The 23909-nt window shown below is 46.4% G+C and overlaps 1 protein-coding gene across 2 annotated transcripts in view; it reads right to left on the reverse strand.

Moving 5' to 3' along the window:
* The window catches only part of SH3PXD2B (SH3 and PX domains 2B), a 99596-nt gene that overhangs the window by 45681 nt on the left and 30006 nt on the right, over positions 1 to 23909 (reverse strand). For both annotated transcript variants that reach the window (XM_059174313.1, XM_059174312.1), the window contains exons 2-4: positions 23748 to 23828; positions 13073 to 13148; positions 6822 to 6898 (exon numbers count right to left, since the gene is read on the reverse strand). In XM_059174313.1, coding sequence (XP_059030296.1) covers positions 6822 to 6898; positions 13073 to 13148; positions 23748 to 23828 — 234 coding nt within the window. The remainder of the gene's footprint in view (positions 1 to 6821; positions 6899 to 13072; positions 13149 to 23747; positions 23829 to 23909) is intronic.

The following is a 23909-nucleotide window of genomic DNA, read 5'->3' on the forward strand; positions in this document are numbered from 1 at the left end:
TATGCATTTCCCTGATGATGAGTGACATTAAACAGTTTATCATATACCAGTTGATTATTTGTGTATCTTCTTTGGAGAAATGTCTATTAAAGGTCTTAGCCCATTTTAAAATCAGGTTATTAGCTTTTTTACGATTGAGATATATGGGTTCTTTATATATTTTGAAGATTGACCCCTTGACAGATAGATGACTTGCAAATATTTTCTCCCATTTTGTTTGTTGCTTTTTTTACTCTGTTGATTATTTCCTTTGTTTTGTAGCCTTTTAGTTTGATGTAGTCCCACTTATTTATTTTTATTTTTGTTGCCTCTGCTTTTGGTATTACATCCACAAAATCACTGCCAAGAGCCCTCAAATAAATCCACACATATGGGCAACTTGTCTTTGAAGAAGGCTCCCAGAACATACAATGAGGAAGGGAGAGTCTCTTCAACAGATGGTGCTGGGAGAACAACATCCACATGCAAAAGAATGACACTGGGTCCTTATCTTACACCACACGCAAGAATCCACTCCAAATGGATTAAAGAGTTTAACATAAGACCTAAAACTGGGAAATTCTTGGAAGAAAAAACTTTCCTTCCTAACTTGCCTCTTAAGAGCTGGATGAGGTTGGGGGGCCTGGGTGGCTCAGTCAGTTGAGCATCCAACTCCTGGTTTTGGCTCAGGTCATGACTTTATGGGTGATGGGATCGAGCCCCGTGTGGGGTCCGTGCTCAGAAAGGGATCTGCTTGAAGATTCTCTCCCTCTGCCTCTCCCCCAGCCCTCACTAGCATATGCTCTCTTTAAAATGAATGAATGAATGAATGAATAAGCAAGTCTTTAAAAAGAAAAAAGAAAAAAAAGAGCAGGACCAGGCAGTGAGGGGCTTTTGGTAGGCAGACAGCAGCAGCTGGCTAGATTTAAAGACATATCCTTTGTTGCTATTGTTTCATTGCTCTCTCTTTTATTTTTATGGCAATTTTTAGCAATTTTATATTATGGTGTATTGTAAAATTTCCTCCAAAGAGTACATTTTTAAGAAGTTTAAAAAAGTGAGTTAAATTTAAAAATAATAATAATGATGATGATAGTAATAATAATAACAACAATACAGGTGGTAGTATACAGTAAAAATCTTGACAGGAGGTGTCTGGTAAACTCTGCCATTAGACTGCCTGTCATTTACTTTAAAATATTACAGTATGGGCAAACACACTCATGTGTTTGTCTGTCTGGGTGTTTATGTATGTATGTTAGATTTAAGTTACACCCCAATGATGGTTAGTAAAACTGAATCTTCATCAAAAATGAACACTTGAGCAAGTCAAGACCTCTACTCACAAGTCCTCACTCTAGAAAAGGCTACTTCATGGCTTCCATTTTCTTGACCTTTGACCAACACCGCAGCCTTTATTTACCATTACGACAGTTGTTAGAAATGATACTCTTTACTGCCGAAATGAGGGATGCTCTAGAAATATTCTCAGCTACTCTGGTCCTTGCATGAAAAGAATGTGGCAAATCCATCCTCCAAAATGGTGCACTGGGTTTAGGATTCTGAGTCCTCTGTGTTCTGTCTCTTCTAGGGGATTTTACTGTCAGACCAGGGTGGGATTAGCTGATCCTGGCACTGGGCTATCATTCCATTTGTCTCGAGGAAATGTCCATGCAAAGTGGTGTCAGACTGACAGCTGGTATTTCAGTAAGCTTACAGAACAACTTGAGAGGCTGTTTAGAGCGCTGCTTGATAATAAATGCTTGTATATGTGGCAGAATTTGGCCAAGTCCTGTTTTCACTGTGTTATTGAACGAACAGAGTCTTAAATTTAATGCAGTCAAATAAATCTGTCTTTTTATGGTTGGTACTTTGTATCTTTAAAAATCTCTCTAGGGGCGCCTGGGTGGCTCAGTGGGTTAAGCTGCTGCCTTCGGCTCGGGTCATGATCTCAGGGTCCTGGGATCGAGTCCCACATTGGGCTCTCTGCTCAGCAGGGAGCCTGCTTTCCTCCCTCTCTCTCTGCCTGCCTCTCTGTCTACTCGTGATCTCTTCAAATAAATAAATAAAAATCTTAAAAAAAAAAATCTCTCTATACTTAGAGATTATAAAGTGCCCCCCTCCACCACCCCCGCCGTTTTTATCTTCTAAAACCTTTTATACTATTGCCTCTTACATTTAGGTCTTTAATTTCCTTGGAAATGATTACATGTGTGCTGTGAAGCAGGGATTAGATACCGTTTTTTTTGTTTTGTTTTGTTTTTTCCCATAAGGATTCCCACTTACTGAGGAATCCAACCTTTCCCCCAATGACCTGCAAGGCTGCTTTTGCCAATATTAAAGTTTCCAAAAACACACAGGTCTGTTTCTGGCTTCTCTATTTTGTTCTAATGGTCTGCCTATCCTTGTGCCAACACCATATTATGTTAATTACTGTAACTTTATAACAGATCTAATAGAGCAGAAAGCTTCTTCCTAGTTGGAATTAGATTTGGGATACCCACAACCTTTGTCTATCTTTACCTATTGGAGATTACCAATTTCTTCTAAAATAAAGCTAATAGTTATCGATTAAATTGCCTTAAGTCAGCTCACAACAATGTTAATAACAGATACTCAAATGTTAAGTAAATCTGTGTAGTCTGTAAAGGATTTTGCAGACTTTGTGAATAGACGGTTTCATCTCCTTCCCGGAGGGCAGTTCCCTTGAAGCCAGGCTGGGGAATTTGGCCAACCCAAACCCCAAAATATCTGTTCTGCCTCTTATGATGCATTAATAGTAGGGAGTGGTAACTTCCACATGGCTCACACGACATAAGCCATTTCTTCCCTATGGCAAATCCAGAATCCAGGTGAATTCACGATCTCTATACCATTCCAAGCACCAGCCAGATGCAGGCAGCTGCTATCTCTTTTTATTCCAGGATTTTTAAAAAAACATTTATTTATTCATTTTGGGCCCAGGGAAAGAGAGAGAACTTTGTTGGGCCTCTGTTTTCTCGTCTACACAATGGGAATAATAAAACCTATTCCTTAAGGTTGTTGGAGGGGTGAAATGAGGTCATGTCTGGCAAGAAGAAAGGAGTGATCAGGAGTGATTTTCTGCCCATGTGATGTCTCCTGCCAAGACAAGGGGCATCTATCCTCACACCGCATGCCCCCCTTTATATTTTTTTTAAAGATGTATTGAAGTATAATTTATGTATCATAAAACCCACCCATTAGAAGGATACAATTCAGGGACATTTAGTAAATTATAGAGTTGTTCAGCCATCACCACAATCTAGTTTTAGAACTTTTCCATCACCTCAAAAATTTCCCTCGCCTAATGTGTGGTCCATCTCTGCCTGCACTGTCCTCAGGCCTCTGAAACCACTGATCTGCTCTCCGTCTCTATAAAGTTGTCTTTTCTGCACATTTCATGTAGATAGAATCATGCAACACATTGTCTTTTGTATCTGGCTTCTTTTAGCATCATGGGTTTGAGATTCATCCAACCTGCAGCATTTATCAGGATTTCACTGCATTTTATTGTTGAAAAATATTTCATTGTATGGATAGTCCACATTTTCTTTATCTATGTTCCTGATGATGACATTTGGATTGCTTCCAGTTTTTGGCTATTATGAACTGGTACTACTACAAACACATACATCCAAGTCTTTGTGTGGACATGTTTTCAATTCTCTGGATACCTAAGAGTGGCCACATGGTCAATTTCACTTGTGGACGGAAGTGCTGAAGTTTTCCCAAGAGGTTTCCTATCATGTGTCCCCACCAGAATGTCCTATTATGTGTCCAGGTTGTCCATATCCTCACCAGCTCTTGGTTTTGCTGTCTTGTGGATTATAGCCATTCCCATGGCTCTGCAAATTTCTCATTGCTTAATGATTAATGAAGCTGAACACCTTTTCACAGCCTTAATAACCATCATGCATCTTCTTGGGTGAAATTTCTACTCAAATCTTTTTTGTCTATTTTTATTTTTATTTATTTATTTTTAAAGATTTTATTTACTTATTTGACAGAGAAAGACACAGTGAGAGAGGGAACAGAAATGGGGATGAGGGAGAGGGGAAAGCGGGCTTCCTGCTGAGCAGGGAGCCTGATGTGGGGCTTGATTCCAGGACCCTGGGATCATGACCTAAGCTGAAGGCAGATGCTTAACCGACTGAGCCACCCAGGCACACCTTTTGTCTGTTTTTAAACTAGGTCATCTTTATGGTTGAGTTTTAAGAGTTCTTTATATAGGTTCAATACAAGTCCCTTGTCAGAGATATGATTTACAAATATTTTCTCCTCATCTATGACATGTTTTTTCATTTTCTTCATAGGCGATGTTTTTGAAGTACAAGTTCAGAAGTTTAATGAAGCCTAATTTATCAATTTTTCTCTTATGGTGTCCTGTCTAGGAACTCTCTGCCTAAATCATGATCGTGAAGGTTTTCGTCTATGTTTTTTTCTAGAAGTTTTATAATTTTAGCTCTTACGTTTAGGTCTGTGATCCATTTTGAGTTGATTTTTGAGCACGATATGAAGTAGGGATCCAACTTAATTTTTTTTCCTTTTGGTGTATGGATGTTCTATTATCCCACACTGTTAAAAAGATTATCCTTTTCTTACTGAATTTCTTGGCACTACTGCTGAAAATCAATTGACCATAAGTTTCACAAAAGTTTATTTCGAGGATCTCATTTCTGTCCCACTGATTTATGTGCCTGCCCTTATGCCAGTACCACACTGTCTTGATTACTGTAGCTTTTGTAGACGTTCTGAAATGGGTATTACAAGCTTCTAATTTTATTCTTCTTTTTCATAATTGTTTTGGCTATTTTGGGTTCCTTGCATTTCTCCACACAGTTTAGGATCAGCTTGTTAATTTCTACAAAAAAGCTTTCTAGGATTTTGACAGAGATTATATAGAGATCAACTGGGGAAGAACTGCCATTTTATTTTATTTTGTATCTTTTTTGTTATTGTTTGTCATTGGGCTTTTTTGTTTGTTTTTGTTTTTTCTTTTTATATTTCCAACCCTGTCCTTTGCCCATTTTCTCTGTATGTTTTTTTGACTTTTTCACATCAATTTCTACAAATTCCAAGTATATATAATACACACACACACACATTGTTTTCATTAAGAAATTCATCCTGACCCCCAAATTCTAATTTATTCTCCTAGATTTTTTAAAGTTTTTCTTTAAGTTCCAGTTAGTGAACATTCAGTGTATTATTAATTATAGGGTATGATACAGTGATGCAGCACTTCCATAAATCACCCGGTGCTCACTGCAACAAGTGTGTTCCTTAACTCCCATCACTATTCACCCATCCCCAACCTCTTTGCCTCTGGTAACCATCAGTTTGTTCTCTGTAGTTAAGAGTCTGTTTCTTGGTTTGCCTCTCTGTCTCCCCCTCCATTGCTTGTTTGTTTTGTTTTCTTAAATTCCACATATGAGTGAAATCATATGGTATTTGTCTTTCTCTGACTGACTTGTTTCACTTAGTGTAATACCCTCCAGTTCCATCCGTGTCATTGCAAATGGCAAGATTTCATTCTTTTTGATGGCTGAGTAGTAATAAGAATGCCATTTTAACATTGTTGAGTCTTTTAGTCCATGGGTATGGAATGTCCCTCCATTACTTCAGAGCTGGTTTAATTTCTTTCAACAGTGTATTGTAGTTTCAATATATAAACCTTGTACTTCTTAAATTCAATCCTAAGTATTTTACTCTTTTTGATGTTATTGTGAGTAGAATGATTAATTTCATTTTTTGATTGCTCATGCTTAGTCTTTAGAGGTTCAACTGATTGTTTTTTATAAGGAAAGAGTTTTATTTATTTATTTATTTATTTATTCAAGTAGGCTCAATGCCCAGTATGGGGCTTGAACTCACAACCCTGAGATAAAGAGTCTCACATTCCACCAAAGAAGCCAGCCAAGTGCCTCCACAATTGATTTTTTTATATCAATCTTTTAGCCTGTGATGTTACTAAACTTGTTTATTAGTTCTAGTAGTTTTTTTTTCTTGTGGATCTCTTATGATTTTCTACAACAGAATCATATCATCTGTGAATCAAGGCAGTTTTATTTCTTCCTTTCCAAACTGTATGCCTTTTATTTTCTTTTTTTGCTTGCTTACGCTGGCTAGAACCTCCAGGAAAATGTAAGACAGAAGTGAGAAGAACAAATATACTTGCTCTGTTTCCAGTCTCTGGGAGAGAGAGCACTGGTTGCCCCACTGTTAAGGCATTTCTTGCTATTTCCACCCTTCTCAATCAGAACTGCTAGTGATTTTAAGTTCGAGAAATAAATACTTAAGATAAGGGAACCTAAACAAAGGAAAAGCATGCTTCTTTCCCAACCACAGCCACAAATCAAAGGAGATCTAAGCAAAAGGCAGGCCCCTTGTGGTTTATAACATTCAAGCGATTGGAAGCCAGCTGCCCCGTCCAATGACAGGGACTGAGTAACTTCTGGAATATTAACACTCAGTGGAACACTGTGCAGTCATTTAAAGTAGGCTCAAGAAGATGATTTTATACCATTGGGAAATTCTTATATCACAATATTAAAAAAGAAAGAGCCACAAAAATAACACATACGGGGTGATGTCAACACCATGAAGAAATGCACATAGAAAAACTAGAAAGGAAATGTAGAAACCTTAATAATTTTTGCCTCTGAGGACTCATAGGTGGTTGATTTTCTGATTTTACATTTCTTTTAGCTGTGAATTGCTCACAATGACTATTTCTGTAGCCAGAAAGGGAAAAGAAGAAAAGAAACAACTCAAAGAGAAGACACGAGACACAGGGAAGTGTTAACATTTCTTAGACTTACCTTACAGTACTCATCAATCGGTATGAGGCGTTTGACGGCCACGTCCCGGATATGGCTCCGTCGGAAGAGAATTTTGCCTGCAGAGGAGGAGAGCACACATTGTATTGTAAGGGGGTGATGATAAGTTCTCAGCAAACCTGGAGGGTGTGGATGTGGCTGTCTGTGGTAAGTCTGAGTGGTACCCAAATTCCTGGCTTCCATTAATATCCCCTGCTGGATGGCCACAGGGCCTGGAGGACCCCATGCATGGTCCTCCAAGGGCCTGTTCACAGCTCAAGTGCAAGGGCCTGAGGGAGTGGGGCCCAGGAGGCAAATTTTGGTGAGATGAGAGAGGCTGGATAAATCCTGGGAAAGGAGGGGGCTCCTACCAGTTGAAGAAGAAAGGCTAGATCTGATGATCGAACTCTTAGGTTCTCAGATGGAGTAAGCAGTAGAGAGGACAATGATATGTCCCACCTAACAGCTCAACCTCCTTTTCTCCTCTGTCCTCCTCTGCCTAGTCTGGTCTTACTTTCTGCAAATACCCCACACTCTTTCATTATTCTGTGCCTTTCCCTCTGTCTAGATTACCTTCTTATCCAGCTTCACCCACCATCCCAGTTGAGAAACTTTGACCTACTTCAAATGGATTAAGAGTTCCTGTCTCTTTCTGATCCCACACACTGTCGATTTAGAGCTTCCTCTTTCCTCCTAGTCCGGGGGCTCTGTACACACAGGATTTGACCAGACCTTGATCAATTTTGTACTCTCACCACATGGCACTCATACCTGATGAATGTATGAAGGTGGATTTCACTTGCCAAGATGACAAATCCTTCCAATCTCTTCCTCAAATCAGCTGTTTGTAACAGAAGGGTTCCAAGCCTGCCTCCCTTACCGAGAATTAACCAAGACTCCATCTACTGCTTGCTTGGTGATATCCTGAGCACTGGATGTGGTACCAGAGCTTCCAGTGGGGGTCACACGCAAAGACAAATACAAAAACGATGCCACTGAGGATCCAAGATGCTAAAATGCTCTTGGTGAGGTTTGTTTAAAGCAGATTGGTAAGCTCCCATGAGTCTAACAGGGGAGAGTCATGGGCAGATGGTGGCCAGGTGGATGCACTGACCAGTAAGATGGCTTGGCTTCACTGTTCTGGACCTGTGGCACAGGCAGGGGGCAGGCAAAGTCAGAAATAAGACACGGCGGTGGCGGGGGGCAAGGAGGTGGGGGATGGAGGCAAGCCTATCTGCCAAGTTTATGCAGAGTGCAGGAGGTCTCTAGGGGGAGGTCAAAGAAGAGGGCACAGAGAGACCACAGCTTTTCTAATAGCAGAGCATGGAGAGCTATGAAGAGCTTTTTCTACTTCTGCTCAGAGGAGAGAGGTCAAGGAGAAGAATTTGGGTCACAAGCCTGGCAGGGCAAGGAGAGGTCAACCAGTGCTCCTGAATGGCTCGGGGGGGGGGGGGGCTGCAATGTCCACAGATAGAGCTTGGGTGAGTAGGAACAGAATGGCAGGAAAGGTCCAAAGGAGTTTGTGTAAGATAGAATTGAAAGGGATGATGGGAAACAGCCTATTGACTCCAAGATTTGCAATGCAAGCTGGTAAGGGAGATTTGCACCCAAAAAGCCAAAGGGGTTAACCTAACATTTAAAATAATCTGACCACGGGCTCTTGGGCAAAAGGGCACAATTAGGAATTTAGGTAGATATGGTCAACCTAATGTTGAAATTTTTTTTTTCCTGCTTAACTTCTACCACTTAAAAGAAAACAATAACCCACTGTGAGATAAAATGCATATTCCTCAAATTCTTTAATAACAGGGAGTCTCCTTTGTTTATTATCGTGATTGTTTTAATTTTGCTTATGAGTCAGTCAAATTTCTGACACATCATGTTTATTAGAAAAGAAAAATCTAGAACAAAACGCATCACAGGTTTCAAAGTGCTTGTCTCCAAGGGGTGGAAGACAGAGTCTTTTTGTTTTCTTCTTTGACTTTCCCCAAATTTCCTACCATAAACATATATTGCTTCTGAAATCAGAAAATGTTCATGCTGTTTCCCATAAAAAAGGAAATTACGCTATCTAGTGGGGAGGGTGTACAACCTGGTGTCCCTGCTTTTATTCAGTGGATAGGTGCGGTCTCTCTGTGAGCCCTCAATGGGCCAGTGCAGGGGGCCTGCCCTCTAGGCACTGACAGTCTGTGTTTTCCAACAGGGAGGGACCCAGTTGACATTCTGGGTGGGGAAGTCCTTCCCTGCGTGGGAGTGTCCCCCACCCTGCAGGATGCTTAGCATCCCTGGCCCATCCCTATCCCACCCCCAGTCATTGTGATCATCAAATTACCACCCTCGTGGGTGGAACCATTAGCAGTTTAGAACCCCCGAGGAGAATCCCGAGGCTTTAGGAAAAATAAGGAATGCCTGCCTGAAGAGAAACCTCCCACAGTAGATGCTTCCTGCCTCTAATCTGTTTCTCAGACCTGGAGAGGAGTCCCTACCAAAACCATTTTGGTCCCATTATGATATAATGTCCCCTTCTCTAAATCAGAGGAAGGGTGGGGAGTGGGGTGTTCAGGCTTCTTACTGGGGAGGTTGTGACCCCACTCTAACAATTCACAATAGGAACGATGCAGGCACCCGCCCGTGGGAACAGCACAGGCTAGTCCTGGAGTCACCACTGACGGAGAAAATTTTCTCAAGGCCCAGCCTGCAAGGGCTGAGAGTGAAGGATGGAGAACTCCCGCACCTTCAAGGTCTCCTGGGGGTGTGACAGGTGACAGGACAACAAAAGCACCACTCTTCTCCCTGCAGGGCCCCAGTGGGAAAGGAGTCTCTGGGCATATGGCAGGTGCCCTGCCAGCAAGGGGGACAGGAAGACTCGTGGTGGCACCTGCTGGGGAGGTCACAGGCGCTGAACTCAGCCAATCCAGGGTGACTGTGCTGCCTTGAGAAATGCATTTACCTCCCAGAGCCTTGGTCTCCTCATCTGTAAAATGGGATAACAGCCCGTATCTGTTAGAAGTAACTTCCATGACTCACCCAGCACAGGGCTTGGCCCTTCCTAGGTGCTCAAAAAAGAATAATCACATAATTTTTTTTTAAAGGTTTTATTTATTTATTTGACAGACAGAGACCACAAGTAGGCAGAGAGGCAGGCAGAGAGAGGAAGCAAAGCAGGCTCCCTGCCAAGCAGAGAGCCCGATGTGGGGCTCGATCCCAGGAATCTGGGATCATGACCCGAGCTGAAGGCAGAGGCTCCAACCCACTGAGCCACCCAGGTGCCCCTAATCACTTAATTTTTGAAACCAGTTAGATGATATGCCTCATACTCCTCAGTTAAGGGCCCGTGTTCTTTCCTCGGCCTGGCTGGTTTCTTAAGACCTGCCTCTGATAGGCTAATTCATCATCCATTGCAGCAGATCTGGAAGCCAGCTCAGGCCCTAGGCTGTTGGGTAGAACTATGCGGCCAGTACCTCCTTGGCGGGGGGCTCTGAGTCCAATGCCAATGGGGGCAATGGTCCCTTATCGGTGCCTGATGAGTTTCTGTGTGAGTTGTGGGGAAGGAGGGTGAGCTCCAGCCTTCCTGGAGCGGAAAGGGTGCTTGGTGGAGTGCACAGGCTTTGGTGGGAACGGGCAGGCTTTTGTTTTCCACAGTGGTGGAAGGCCAAACTGTAAGTCTTATTTTTCAAGCCGCATCCTCTGCCAAGTTGGCTTCCCCAGCTCTTGCTGGGATGGAAAATTGTACAGGACTGTTCCCCCCCGTCCCCCTGCCTTTGTGCTAACAAGAGACTTGCTTTTGTTCTGCTGACGCGGCAGTCTTGGCAGAAAACGGACCCCTAGGAGAGGGGACATGCCGCCTGTGTATCCCTGCCCTTGGCCTTGGCCTCAAGGAAAAGTGAAGTGGTAAGCCACGAAGGGACGCTCTAGGGGTCCTGGGGCCCAGCCACACCTCTCTGAGCAGCAAGTGGGTGCCCTGAGCAGGAAAAAACGGGGCTGAGTCTCTGAGAACAGCATTTTCATAAATTTGTGGGTGGAAAAAGGATTCTGTAAACACGAAAGCATTCAGGGCCTTGGGAGAGGGTCAGCTCAAGTTCTTCCCTGTCCTGGGAAGTTTTTTCACAGCTGGTTGTTGCCTTTCATCCAGTAAAAAGTTATAACTCACTGCTTTCCTTTCCTTCCTTGAAGAAAAAAGCCTACATTTGGAGTCCAGTTCAACTTGAATATTCAGACATATCATTTATTTAAGCAGGACTCTAAAATATGAATACCAAGAAATTCCCAAGGGACGTCCCAGGATCCTGTTTCTGATTTTTGCAGAGAACCTACTATGTACCAGGGAGAGAAGCTTTGTAAAGCAGGAGTCATTGTTCCATTTACAGATGGAGAAACTGAGGCTTGGGGGCAGAGGGCTATCATCTGTGTGAGGTCGCGGAACTGGGTCCGTTTGACTTCAAATCTCATGCTCGAGAGCACTACGAGTTGGCTGCTGCGTTGGCACACTGGGTTTTCTCCAACTGGAGACAAAAATTCCAGTCTGATTGCACACTTTCTCCGTGGAAGAACTAAAAACATCAGCTTTTTTAGGCAAATGATTCTCCCAGTAGATGAGGCCTGGCAAACACATCTACCCTGTCTCTAAGTCCACTCTGTGATGTTAATATCTGGAAGAACCACTTGATGTGCTGACTGCAGAACCCTGGAGTAGGGAGGGGAGGGTGGGCTCCTGGTGGGGGGAGGGGGACCCAGGGAGTCTCCCTCCTCTCTGGCCTGCTCCCTTGTCTGCAAAATGGAAAAGATCTAAAGGGCCCTTCCAGCTCTAAATATTTGTGGTTTTGGGTGACTGTCAATTTGCTGATTATCTGTACATAAAAATAATAGTAAGTGCTTGATTGCTGCTAGTTATGTGTCACTTAGCACTTAGCTAATCCTCACAACAAGTTTATTATTTAAGTATCACTATTACCTCCAATTTGTAAATGAAGAAGGAAACTCTGTGCTTAAATAATTCACTGAAGGTAGCAGTGGATGAGTGGAGGCATTGGCATTTGAACTGGGGCCATTTGACTTCAGGCATGAATTTTGAAGCCAGCCAAAGCTGTGTTTGAAGCCCAGCTCTGCTATTTGTGCAAATGATCATAATTTCTCTGAGCCTCAATTTCCTCATCTACAAAATGGGCACAGGGTTATTCTGAAGCCTAAACAAGGTAATGACTGTAAAGCACTTAGCCCCATGACTGGCCTACAGTAGACATACTTAATACTATTCCTAAAGGAATTTTTTTTTTGGGGGGGGGGGAAGGAACACTTCATGTCTAAGGGCAGGGATCAACCATGAATGTGTTAACTCCTACACAGCGACTGGAGCTCAGCAGGTGCTTGGTTACTGTGGCAGACAGGTAGACAGAATTTTTAAAATGGGCCCCCAAAGATGTCCATCCTCATCCTCAGAGTCCCAGAACTCCACAGCCTGTGTATATGATGAGATCTCACTCCTAGGTTCTTGCTACAGTGTATGCTACAGTTCACTTTAAGAGAGGGAAATTATCCTGGATTAGCTAGGTAGGTATAACATAATGCGTGAGTCCTTAAAAGCCAACAGCTTTCTCCAACAGGTGGCAGAAGGGGAAGTCAGAGAGATATCAAAGCATGGGAAAGGTTCAATGCCCCAGTGCCAGCTAGAAGATGGATAGGAATGCAGGCAGCTTCTGGAAGCTGAGGGGTTCCTGGCTGAGAGCAAGCAAGGAAACCCGTATTCTATTTCCATAACTGCAAGGAATTGAATTCTGCCAACAACCTGAATGAGGCTGGAAGTGGATTTTTCTCTAATCCTCTAGATAAGAGCCCAGCCTGGCCAAGACGATTACTTCTGCCTTAAGAGACTAACCAGAGAACCCATCAGCACCTGCCTGGACTTCCTGTGAGATAATAAATGAGGGTAGTTTTAAGTTGCCAAATTGGTGTGAATTCATGCCATGACAATAGCAAAGTCACACTGTAGCCAAACAAAGATGCCACACACTACAAAAGCTTTATGAGCTCTAATTATTCCCACTGCAGAGACAGAAAAACTGAGGATCCTGGAGCTGAAGTATCTTGCCGCAGTAGATGGTGTAGCATCTAACCCCACAGCACTTATCCTTAGACACTAATTTCTACAAATGACTGGGACTCTGGTCATTAGGACACTGTCCCAGGAAGCTAAGCTGAGATGTGGGGGTTGTCCTGGATCCCCCAGAGCCCGTTCTGACAGCATGTGTCTCACCCACCTGGTAGAAAGGGAATGATCCGCTGTTTGGGATCCTTCTGTCCTCCTTCCATGGGAAATTTGTCCAACATCTGCATCTAAGCAGGGGGAGAATAGCAAAAATAGAAGCCTTTAATATGATAAATGCATCTCTGACATTTTAAGGGAATTATGTGAAATACGTGACTTGATATACAAAGGCTTGCTGTGTTCAGCTTTTCAGAAACCCAGACTAATGGGGAAGGCAATGTCAGTGGGATGAAGGATCTCCATGAAAACAATTCTCTGTCTACAGCCACCGTATCAGTGAAGGCTCAGAGCTGGGAGAGGCCATTCTCAGTTTTCCTGGAGGTCTCCAGCCACAGGACCGGAAACAGGAACAACACCCCCAGAGCCACCAGAATTTCACTGACAGTAGGTCAATCTGTTTCCTAAGAATTGCAGGTTTTGTTGGGTAACAAACCACTGAGACTCAGGCTGGTTAGATCTAGGTCTGTGAGATGATTACACTTCCCTACCATGCTAAGATTCCGCAGTTGGCCCAAAAGATAGATCTGGGCCCCGCTCTGTGCTAGGCACATGGGGTTTGAAGATGAAAAGACTGTAGTTCAGAGAGACTGAAAAGGAAACTGATTCTTACAGGGTGGTGTAGGAAGCACCTTCAGAGGTAGGTGTAGGCTACTGCGGGAGTGGGAAAGGACAGGGGCAGAGTCCCCAGACTGGAAACCTTTCACTAGTGTGATAAACACCTCTCTGATTTGATAGACAAAATCCCAAGGACCTGTTGTTTGTGGTCTTGGGGAAATGACAGACCTTGGGTCTCATCTCTAAGTAGGCCCTAATGAGACCGACGTGCGGTGTTACTTTATGGATTAAAGCAGGGCCGTGGCAGTGATGGAGGCTGTCATCAGATTTCTGGCTCTTTTCCTGAGCACACCGTAGATCGGTACTTCCCCACCTCCTGGCGGTGGGATGTGGCCAGTTACATGTGAGCAGAAGAGATACGTGTGACTTTGGGGTGGGAGAGCCATGAGTGGTGTGTGATTCATTACCTCCACTTCTCTCTGCCATGTGACTGGCCACGGCTGACAGTGGTGTGTCTCTGTGTGTGTGAAAGTGTGTGTTCTCTGCCCCTGCAGGTCCAGAGCCCCCAACAAGCTCCGACGGACATGCAACCCGAGTGAGAGATGGGCCCTTGTTGTACAGAGAGGCTCTGTACAACAGCATAACCACCCTACGGGCACCTGGGCCTGGGATTCCAGCAGAGGGAAAGGGACCCTTGAGCCCCCCACGTGATGGCTGGAATGTGACAAGCCCGCTCATCATTTCTCCTCCAAGACAAAGACATTCAAGATGCCCCTCTGGTAGAAGGAAAGAAAGTCTGAAGAAGCATGGCTTGTGAGCAGGGAGGGGGAGGAGAGGCTGGAGGGGCAAGAGAAACACGTTATCCGTGCCAGGTACGGACCAGATTCTTTAGGCACATGCTCTCACTAAATCTTCTGAATACTCCTTCAAGGTGGACATGATTAGCCAGGAAACTGGAGCCCAGAGAGGGAAGAAATCTGCCATGAGCTTGCAGTCAGCAGGCGATGCGGCCAGGGGTGGAAGCCCGTGGCTTCCCTGCCGTCACATCACCAGCCTTGACGACACAGCAGAGACAACGAACATGGATCGCTCTGAGGGCCTAGGAGGCGAGTTGGGGCTCCTTGCCCCACTGGTGCTGTCCTCTGTGATGCCCCTAGGTAGGCTGGTCTGCCTTGGCCTGCCCGGCACCCTGCAGAGCAGCCCAGAGGTCATGGTCTGATCTGTGGTTTCCCACTGGCCCTACTCTGTGCTGTGTGGCGATGGGACAAGTTTGGGACATCATGGGACATGTTTGGTCCACCATCATTCAGCAACTGGAGAGCCCATAGCAGGCCCATGGGCAAAGGCAGGCTGCTTTCTTTGCATCCAGGAGCTTTCCGATGCCGGCACAAAGTCGACATTCAGCAAAAACTGACAGAGGCGACGAATGGAACACTGTGGGGGACAGCTTCACCTGTTTGCTAAGTGCCCTAGCTAATACTATCTGTATTATTAAACTATTTGTAATATTAAACACTAATTGTACTATTTGTAATATTAAACACTAATTAGTCACCACGACTAACAGCTGTTTGGCAATTTACGGTTAGTAAACCTTTCTACGCATGACTTGATCTGACCTTCGCAGTAACTCTGTGATACAAATGTTTGCTCCCCATGTCCCAGATAGGAGAAACTGGGGAGCAGAGATGGACAGCTGCCTGACGTTGCCCAGCTAAGTGGTGGTCCGGCTAGTTCAGGTACCTTAGTTGAAATCCCACTCCCTTTCCCTAAGATCACTCTCAAGGGTGGCTTTGGAGTGTCACGCAAGTGTGAAAAATCAGCCTGAGATGAAGTAAGTTGAATATTTTGTGCGCAGGTGAACAGCATGCTTTCTTTAGAAAAGTGGGGTGATCGTTTGGTCTCAGCTACAGAGTCTTTCAGAAATGACAGGTTTTGTCTAACGCCATCTTTTTTGGTCCTTCTCAGTTTTATTTGTCAGGATGATGCTGGAACACCAATAAAGAAAACTCTGGAGAAAAGAACGGCATGCGCCAGTAATCCATCCACCCGTTCCCCTTCCTGGCTTCCTTCTTTGCCTGTCAGAAAGAGGTCAGAGGAACAGGCCTCCCCAGCGCTGCCTGTGGTCCCCGACAGCACGCCTTAGGAAGTTACTCTCTCGTCCTTTGTCCTGACTTGCTTTTACCCGGACGAGCATGGCCCAAAGAGCTGAAGTGTCCCCCGCCAAATGTCATTTATTAATTTGAGGTGGCAGATCTGGGTTTCATGCTGTGAAGTCTAAGCACAGATTGTACCTTGGGGACCAGACAGTCCTGGAGTTACATTCTGATGCTTCCTCGGGCCCACTGCATGTCAGGGGCCAGCCTCCCGGCCCAGGGAGCCCGAGTCAGCATCTGGGGAAGGAGGACCGCAGTCTGCTTTACCATTTTGACCCTTCTGACCACACAACGAGTGGCATGAAGGACATTCACACTGCTGTGCAACCATCACCACCATCCACCTCCAGAAGCTCCTCATCATCCAAAACTGAAACAGTCCCCATTAAATACGAACTCCTTATTCTCTACCCCAAGCCCCTGGCAACCACCGCTGCCCTTTCCATCTGTACAGATCTCCCTGTTCTCGGTGCTGCGTGTCACGGAATCGCGCCATGTCCGTCCTTCGGTGTCTGGCTTATTTCGCTCAGTACCATGTCTTTGAGTTTCAGCCACATTGGAGCAGGGGTCAGAATGTCCTTTCTTTTTAAGGCTGAATAACATTCCATCACAAGGCTGTGTTTCCAGGTTAGCAAAGTCCTCAGACTATCCAAGTGCCCTCGGGAGCCAGAGCTTGGCTATCCAACAGAACTTTATGCAGTAATGGCAGAGCTCTATGTCTGTATGGCCCTTACTGCAGCCACTAGCCCTAGATGGAGCTTCAAGGCTGAGTGCTTGAAACATGGCTCCAGAGACTGGAGAATCAAACTTTTAATTTCATTTAATTCCTATTCATTTAAATAGCCTCACATGACCAGTGCCATCATCACAGACGGTGCAGGGCTGGACTAGAACACCCACCCTCCTCATTTAGCCATATCCAATTTTAGTTCGCTTTCTTTATCACCCTGCCAATGGGAACAACAATCTAAGAGGACTATGGGCAAGCAGAGATCAGAGCCTGTGAGTTAGTTTGCTCTTGGTCTTAGTGTGTCCAGGCTCATAGGCCACAAACTGCTTCTATCCAGACAGCTGTTGTACTTAGCACCCACAGGCCACATTCCAGACACTCCATGGGAACCCTCAGACCCAGGCAGTCTGCAGCAACAGGACCAGAGGCATGCCGGGCTGAGGCCCAGGGTAGACTGCTCTCCTGGGAAACTAGAAAATCCATGCCCTGCCGCCCAGATAATAAAAGGAAGGTGCTCGGGGTGAGGAGGACTGGAAACCGAGGAGGAAAGTGAGTCAGTCTGGGGGATGGGAAGGGAGAAGAAGCCACGTCAAGTGGCCACACTGCAGGCCTCCAAGGGGGAAGAGAGAACACTCCATCAGCAGTTTTCAACACATCAGCTTGTGGCGGGGAGAAAGGAGACACGCTGTCCAAGGAAAACAGTGTGGAAGCTGGCGTGGAGGGCCACACGTGGTTTGTGTTAGTGGCAGACTGGACTTGGAGGGATTTACTCCCTCAGGATCACAAAGCCTCCTGTCCCAGAAGAGCCAGAGCAGGCCGTGGAGACCGCCATGCGCAGGGTCGCTGGGAAGCCACGTGGTCCTCGGAACAGCACACAATGACATACCCGGAACTGGTGGACATGGCTCGTTGTCTTTGGAAACTTTGCCCCTCGAGGAGCTGGTCTGGCTAAATATCAGCACGGTCTGGGTCCTGGCAGACATGCCACGTGGGGCCCACCTCCCCACCTCGCTCTTCTTCCTGCAGCCCCTTCGGTCCAGGTCAGCGTTTTCTCAGTCTGACTTCCTTATCAGTCTGCCTGCCATCTGGCCTGCCCCAGTACCTCCTCACTGGTAGGTCCTGGGTCCCTGGCATACAACCGTGCAAAGAAAGAATGAATGAATGTGTTAAAAAAAAAAAAAAAAAAGTGGTTATCTGGTTTGGTCAGCCATGGAAAGCCCTCCCTTATTCTGTGGTCTAGGAGAAGAGACATTAGGAGAAAGGTTCTAGGTGGCAGCGACAGGACCCCTGGACTGGGAATCAGAGCCAACTGACCAACACAATGTTGTTCCTTTCCATTTCAGAAATCAAGAACTGCTGACCATGCGGGAAAGGGCTGTCTCAGCTACTCGCCACCGAGATGGCCACAGCTTTTCAGACGGCAGGGAAGGATGACTCCATGAAGTGTGTACAACATGTGGGAGGCCCTGCAATTTCTGAAGACAGTGTCTGTGTGTCTGAGGACCCAGCCTTTGCTATTCAGTACTTCAATAAATACAGATAAATACGGCTGGTGGATTCTGAGGCCAGCTTTTGCCTAGGATCTTACTGGGCAGCCTTCCCAGCTAGGCCAGGTCCGCCTGGGGAGTGGGAGCCCTTCGGTTCTGCCACCCCTTGTACCTGCCCCCAGAGAAGATGAGGAGACACTCCCTTTCCTTTGGCCTCTGGGGTGGAGCATGGGGGCTTCTGGGCAGACATTTGCCAAAGCTCAGAAGGGCAGTTGCGGCCATCAAACTCCTGGAGAGGGGACAGGTCGGTCATGTCTCAACCCTTGTGAGAAACAAATGACTTCTGCTGTGTGCCCTGGGTCAGCCACTCCCAACTCTGGGATGAGCTGTGCCTCAGAAACAACTCTCCCAGCAAGCCCCTGTCCCTAGGAACAGCCCTCTCTGGGTCCTCACAGATGGAATGTTCTCCCACTTCTCCCCTGAGCTCCATGCTAGGCAGAGTGACCCAGCTGGCTCTGTGTTCCCTACCACGGGAATTCTGCCAGATGCCCAGCTAGAAATCCTGCCTCTATACATTTGCACATGTGGCTTCCTCTTCAGGTAAAGCCCTCCTCTATCCTGCCAGCAGGTCGGCTCCTTACTTTTTGTAAAGGCCCTGCTCAGATGTCAGCTCCTCCAGGAAGTGAGCTCTGCCTAAGGCCCCCTGGCTGGGACAGAGGTCCCTCTCTGCACACTGGGGCCTGGCTCAGGTCTGGCTCAGCACATAGCTAACTGTGCCTTCTGTGAGGGCTGCCCCAGCTCTGCTAAAGATCATGACGCTGGCCTGGGGGACACACTGAACCCCTGGGAAAACTCAGAGGGCAAAGGTCACATGGCGTGGCGTAGAGTGGACCCCTCTCCCATCTGAGGCCTGTTTGTGCTGGGCCTGTGTTGTGCTGGGAGCAGCCCTCTGCAAGACAGGTTCTGGCCGCATCTTAGTGGGAGTGCCAGATTGGGCCCCTGAAGACCAGCTCTAGGCAGAACTCGGAGGCAAACCCGGCTTTGAAAAGACAGATATAAAGGCAATGCTAGGCCTCAAGGAGGCTGGGGGGCTCAGTGGTTGGGAGCACGGGTTTCAGACTCAGCCACACCTGGGCCTGAATCACAGCCATGCTGCTTCTGGGCATAGGACTCTGCCTCTCCGAGCTTCTGCTTTCTTCTCTGTGACTTCAGGACTAAATGGGATGGCACAGAAAGTGGATACATGGCGTATTTCAGCAAATGCTCACTGACCCCGTCACAGTGTCACTCTACCAAACCCCATTTCCGCCAGGCACTGCCCTCAGCGCTCTGCGCGTTCTGGCCGTCCCTGTGCCCTGCTCATATGCCAGCTCTCTCTGGCACGCTGTAATGGACTCTCCAGCATGGGCCCCAGCTAGGGCAGAAAGGGAGGTTCAGAGAGGCTGAGTGGCCTGCCCAAGGCCACACAGCTGGTAACACAGTGCTGGGACCAGATACCAGGTCTTGCCATTCCAAGCACAGGGCTCTATAGTCTGCACCCTAGAATGAATGAGATACGAGGTCAGAGATCCACTGGGAAGTGGCAGGAATGACGATTAGGGTCTGGCTGTTCTAAGCATAAGAGGGTCAGGAAATCACACTGGAAGGTGGACTGTCATAAAGGGGACCTTCTTGCTGGTGACTGTGAGTCTCTTTTCCCACAAAGGAGCCTGAGTCATGCTCTTCCTTTCTACCCCAGGCAGTCTCTCTGTAGACTGTTTCCTCTGCCGGAATGTCCTGCCCCGACCCGGAGGAGCATATGTTGTTTTCTGTCATGTACAGGCTATCCCCCCTCTGTGGCAGCTGTTTGATTCCTTCAGGGGAATCTTCTACTCCTCAATTAGTCTACGCACATTCTACTCCAGTCCCTAGGGCGGCCCTGACTGGTCCAGCCACTGGCCTAAGATGAACCAGTGAGACTTTTGCTTAAAGTGTTGAGGGTGTTCTTTTTCCTGAAGCCACTAAGCTGACCTGTGGGATACAGCTTGGAGCTGTGACCACCTCTGAATCACCCATCACCCTGCTTGGGCATGAAGAACGAGGAGAACTGGAGGAAGGCAGGTCCTCACTGACACTTTTGATCCTAGATCCAGCCACACCTGAAGCCAAGAACACTTAGATGTCTCAGTTACGTTCAGCTAATCAATGTTCTTTTTGAGTAATCCATTTTGACTGGGTTTCTGTCATCTGCAACTAAAACAGTACTGACTAAACCAAGATCTCACAGCCAGTAAGTGGCAGCATTTGGATCGAAGCCCAGGATCTTAACCACTCTATTAAACTGGCACCGTCTCTTCCTCTAATCTTTACGCCAGTTCCCAGCAGCAACCCACGCCCATCAATAATTCCAACAGCTGACATTTGTTCGGGGCTCGACAGCCCAGAAACTGCTCACATATATCATCACTTTTTTTTAAAAAAAAAGCAACTGAGATATACCTAAATACCATAAAATTTACCCTTTTAAAGTGTACAATCCAGTGGTTTTTAGTATATTCACAAGGCTATGCAACCATGACCATCAATTCCAGAACATTTTCATCACCCCTAAAAGATACCCAGTACTGACAAAGAGCCTCTTTCCCTTTCCCCCTCCCCCCAGCTCCTGGCAATCACTAATCTGCTGTCTCTGTGCTCTACTCCTTCTGGACACACATCACGTCCCTTAAGGCCACATAAACCTTGTGAAGGAGCCACTAGAGAAGAGGGCACTAGAAGCACAGTGGCTAAGAGTGTGGTATCTGGTATCACCTGCTTAGTTTTAAATCCAAGTTCTGATATTCACTAGCTGTGTGACCTTGTGCAAATGACTTAACTTCTCTGAGCCTACGATTCTTCATCTATGTAATTTAATAAGTTTAACATGAGGATTAAAGGAGTCAATAAATTGAGATGCTGAGCAGTCAACGGTCCAGAAATGCTGTTTCTATTGTCATTACCTCACGTTCCTGATGAGGATAGTAAGGCAACAAAGGGGTTAAGGGGTGTGCCAAAGGCCACACAGCACAGGTGGCTGGGCCCCAAGTCTCCTGACTGAGTCCTCTGCGTTTTCCATTACGCCACACTGGCCTAGCTGTTCCTCCATGAAAGTTTGGCCCTCCCCCTACTCTTCTGTGCCAAGATACTTTTGAAAAAGCCGAGGCTACTCGCCAGACAGGAGGAAGGGGAGGGTGGGATCATGAAATCATCTTACTTCAGGGGGTCACAGCCCCATACGGGCGGGCCTCCCTGACTCGTCCTTGGGAACAGCTGACTTTGGCTGGTGGGGTCTGCCCTACTCTCTGCCAGATACCCCCTCTGGGATGTAGGGGGTGGGCAGCCGGCCATTTCTAGGACAGCAGGACCCTCTGGAATTCCGTGACTTTCCCACTCCAGCCACCCATCTGGGACTCTTTAAAGCTGGCTGAACCACTGCCTTTAGACTAGCAGGGAGGGGAGCCTGAGGCAGCTGTTTCTGTGATAGCAAACCCCCAATTATTGCCCATTATGCTGAGTGGGAAAGAAAACCTCACTTTTAAGTTCTGGTAGAAATAAGAAAGTTGAGTCAGAACAGGAGAGTTGAGGGAGGACAGGCTTTGGGCCAGGGAGACTCGTGAACATACGCTGGCTCAAACAGTTCCAAATGATGTCACCTTGGGCAAGTCTCATCTGAACAGAGGGACAGCTAATGATAGCTAATGTGCTTACTGAGCATGGCACATCTCAATTAACTGTCACCATGAATGCACAAGAAAGTGTTTTCACTTTGAACATGCAGATGGGGAGACCAAGTCTCAGAAACACAAAGAGGGGACACCAAGCAGAGATCTGAAAGGCAAGCTGAGGTTTGAACCCAGTCTGTCTAGGTCTAAAGCCCTGGATATGTTGCCTCATGGGCTGCAGAATAGCAATTAACATTTCCATATGTGCTTCCAGAAGCTCCTCCCCACCCCGTCCTCATCCAGCCTCCTCCTCCAGATGATGCTATACCAAACGCCCTGACCTCTCTGGCCACAACTGACAGGCTCGGAGGTGGACCCAATACCCTTGGGACAATCAGATTTTCTCCTCTGGAGACTGGACCCAGCACCTAGAAACGCCGGTGTGTTGACGACAGGGAAGGACATTTCAACTTGGGGACTGCGGGGCTGTCCGGGGTATATAGACTAATGGGTCCGGGGAAGCTGGTCTGGAGAGGCTAGCAGGAAAACAAAGTAGGCTCAGTGGGAGACCCTGGGGCCACTGTGATAGATGGCTGGGGAGCTGCTGGGCCTCTGAGGGCCATTCAGTTGCTAGTTCCGTGGCCCCCATGAGGCCGGCTGCCTTTCCTGCTCTGGGCTCTGTGGGGGCAAAGCTGCCTCCTCCCATAAATCTCTCCTACCCCTCTCTTCCTGCCTAAGCTGCTCAGGGGGTGTTTGCTGTGTGGGTGTCCATAATCTGCAGGCTAGCAATCCTGACTGTAGCAGTTTCACTGTTCTCTGCCCCCTGTTATCTTCTGGAGGTAAGAGGCAGACAAGAGGCTTCTGGAAGCAAAATATAGGCAGTCCTCCCTACACAGACATGCCGTGTGTGAAAAGTCAGTCTAGTAACTTGTAGAAGTGTTTACCCAACATTCAATCTCTGAACTGAAGACCTGCTATAAAAGCTCTGCACAGAGGTAAGAGGGTAAGAGGGCATCTAGGTAAGAGGGTGTCTTGGTTATTCTCAGACAGGGCTATACCTCCTGTTCATGTCATTTAAGGGCATTGGGAGTCATCTTCCTTGCCTTTCCCCTAGGGTTCAGCCCCTTCCTGGCCCCTAAGCTGCTCCTGCCAAGTCTGTTTTAGATAGTATCTTAGCATCTTTTACATACAGCCCTTCTGTGTATTTACATGTTTGCTGTGGACCAGAAGGAAAATGTAATTTACATATGGTACTGTTTGATTTTGTTGCATTTTGTGAACACAAAATACCACTAACAAGTTCAGCGCATTTTAATAATTAGGTAACTGGTGTTTCAGTTGGTTTCCATTATGCAATAACTCTTGGCAGCTTGTTACATAGGCGTTTGAGATTGTTTTAGTGATATTGGGGAAACTGGTTAAGAGCATGTTATTATCTCGCCTCCCCCTTTAAAATAATGAAATACAGATTCTGGAAACTCTTTATGCAGCATTTTTAGGAATGGATTAGGTCCATACGAACAAGGCTGCCTGTGGTTAATATCACCCAACCTTCCAAGAGAACATGTGAGGTCAAGACATGGGATGGTATGCAGAGGACACTGTGTTCACTGGGACTTCTGGGAAGTGACCTTTCACTCCTTCCCGCTGAGTATAAGCTCAGAGCATTCTGTAACCCCGTGGGATCTGAGGATAAAGCCAATACTGTGAACATAGGAATGCAGGATGAGTGGAAGGAGCTGGGTGCAGTGGTACTGTGAAAAACCTAGATCAAGCTATGCCTGAAGCCAGGAAGGTTTTTTCCCTCCTGGAATAGTCAAGCGTGTGTTCCACAGTTTTGTGTCATTCTTGCACAGGGATCATGCTAATTTCTACATCATTCTGATTTCAGTACCTGGGCGGCTGAAGTGAGCACACGGACATTTTCAAGTCTAAGAAATAAAAAAGAATACTATGTGTCTGCTACAGATGAGGGTCTAGGTTCTGATGTCAAAATGGAAAGTTAGCCCAATTAAACTTCTTCCTACACCACGGCTCACCAGACACTCCAAATCCTTACCTGGAGGTCGAAGAACTTGCTGTAGCGCCGGTAAATGGCCTCCGTGGAGCCGCTGGACCAGGTAACCCGGATGATATAGACCTACAGAGGGGGACAGAGGAGACAGGCATTAACACCAAGGGAGCCCTCCATTTCCAGGGCTCTGGAGCAAGACACAGTGTT

The sequence above is a fragment of the Mustela lutreola genome, chromosome 5 (genome assembly GCF_030435805.1).
Source record: "Mustela lutreola isolate mMusLut2 chromosome 5, mMusLut2.pri, whole genome shotgun sequence".
NCBI classification, from domain to species: domain Eukaryota; kingdom Metazoa; phylum Chordata; class Mammalia; order Carnivora; family Mustelidae; genus Mustela; species Mustela lutreola.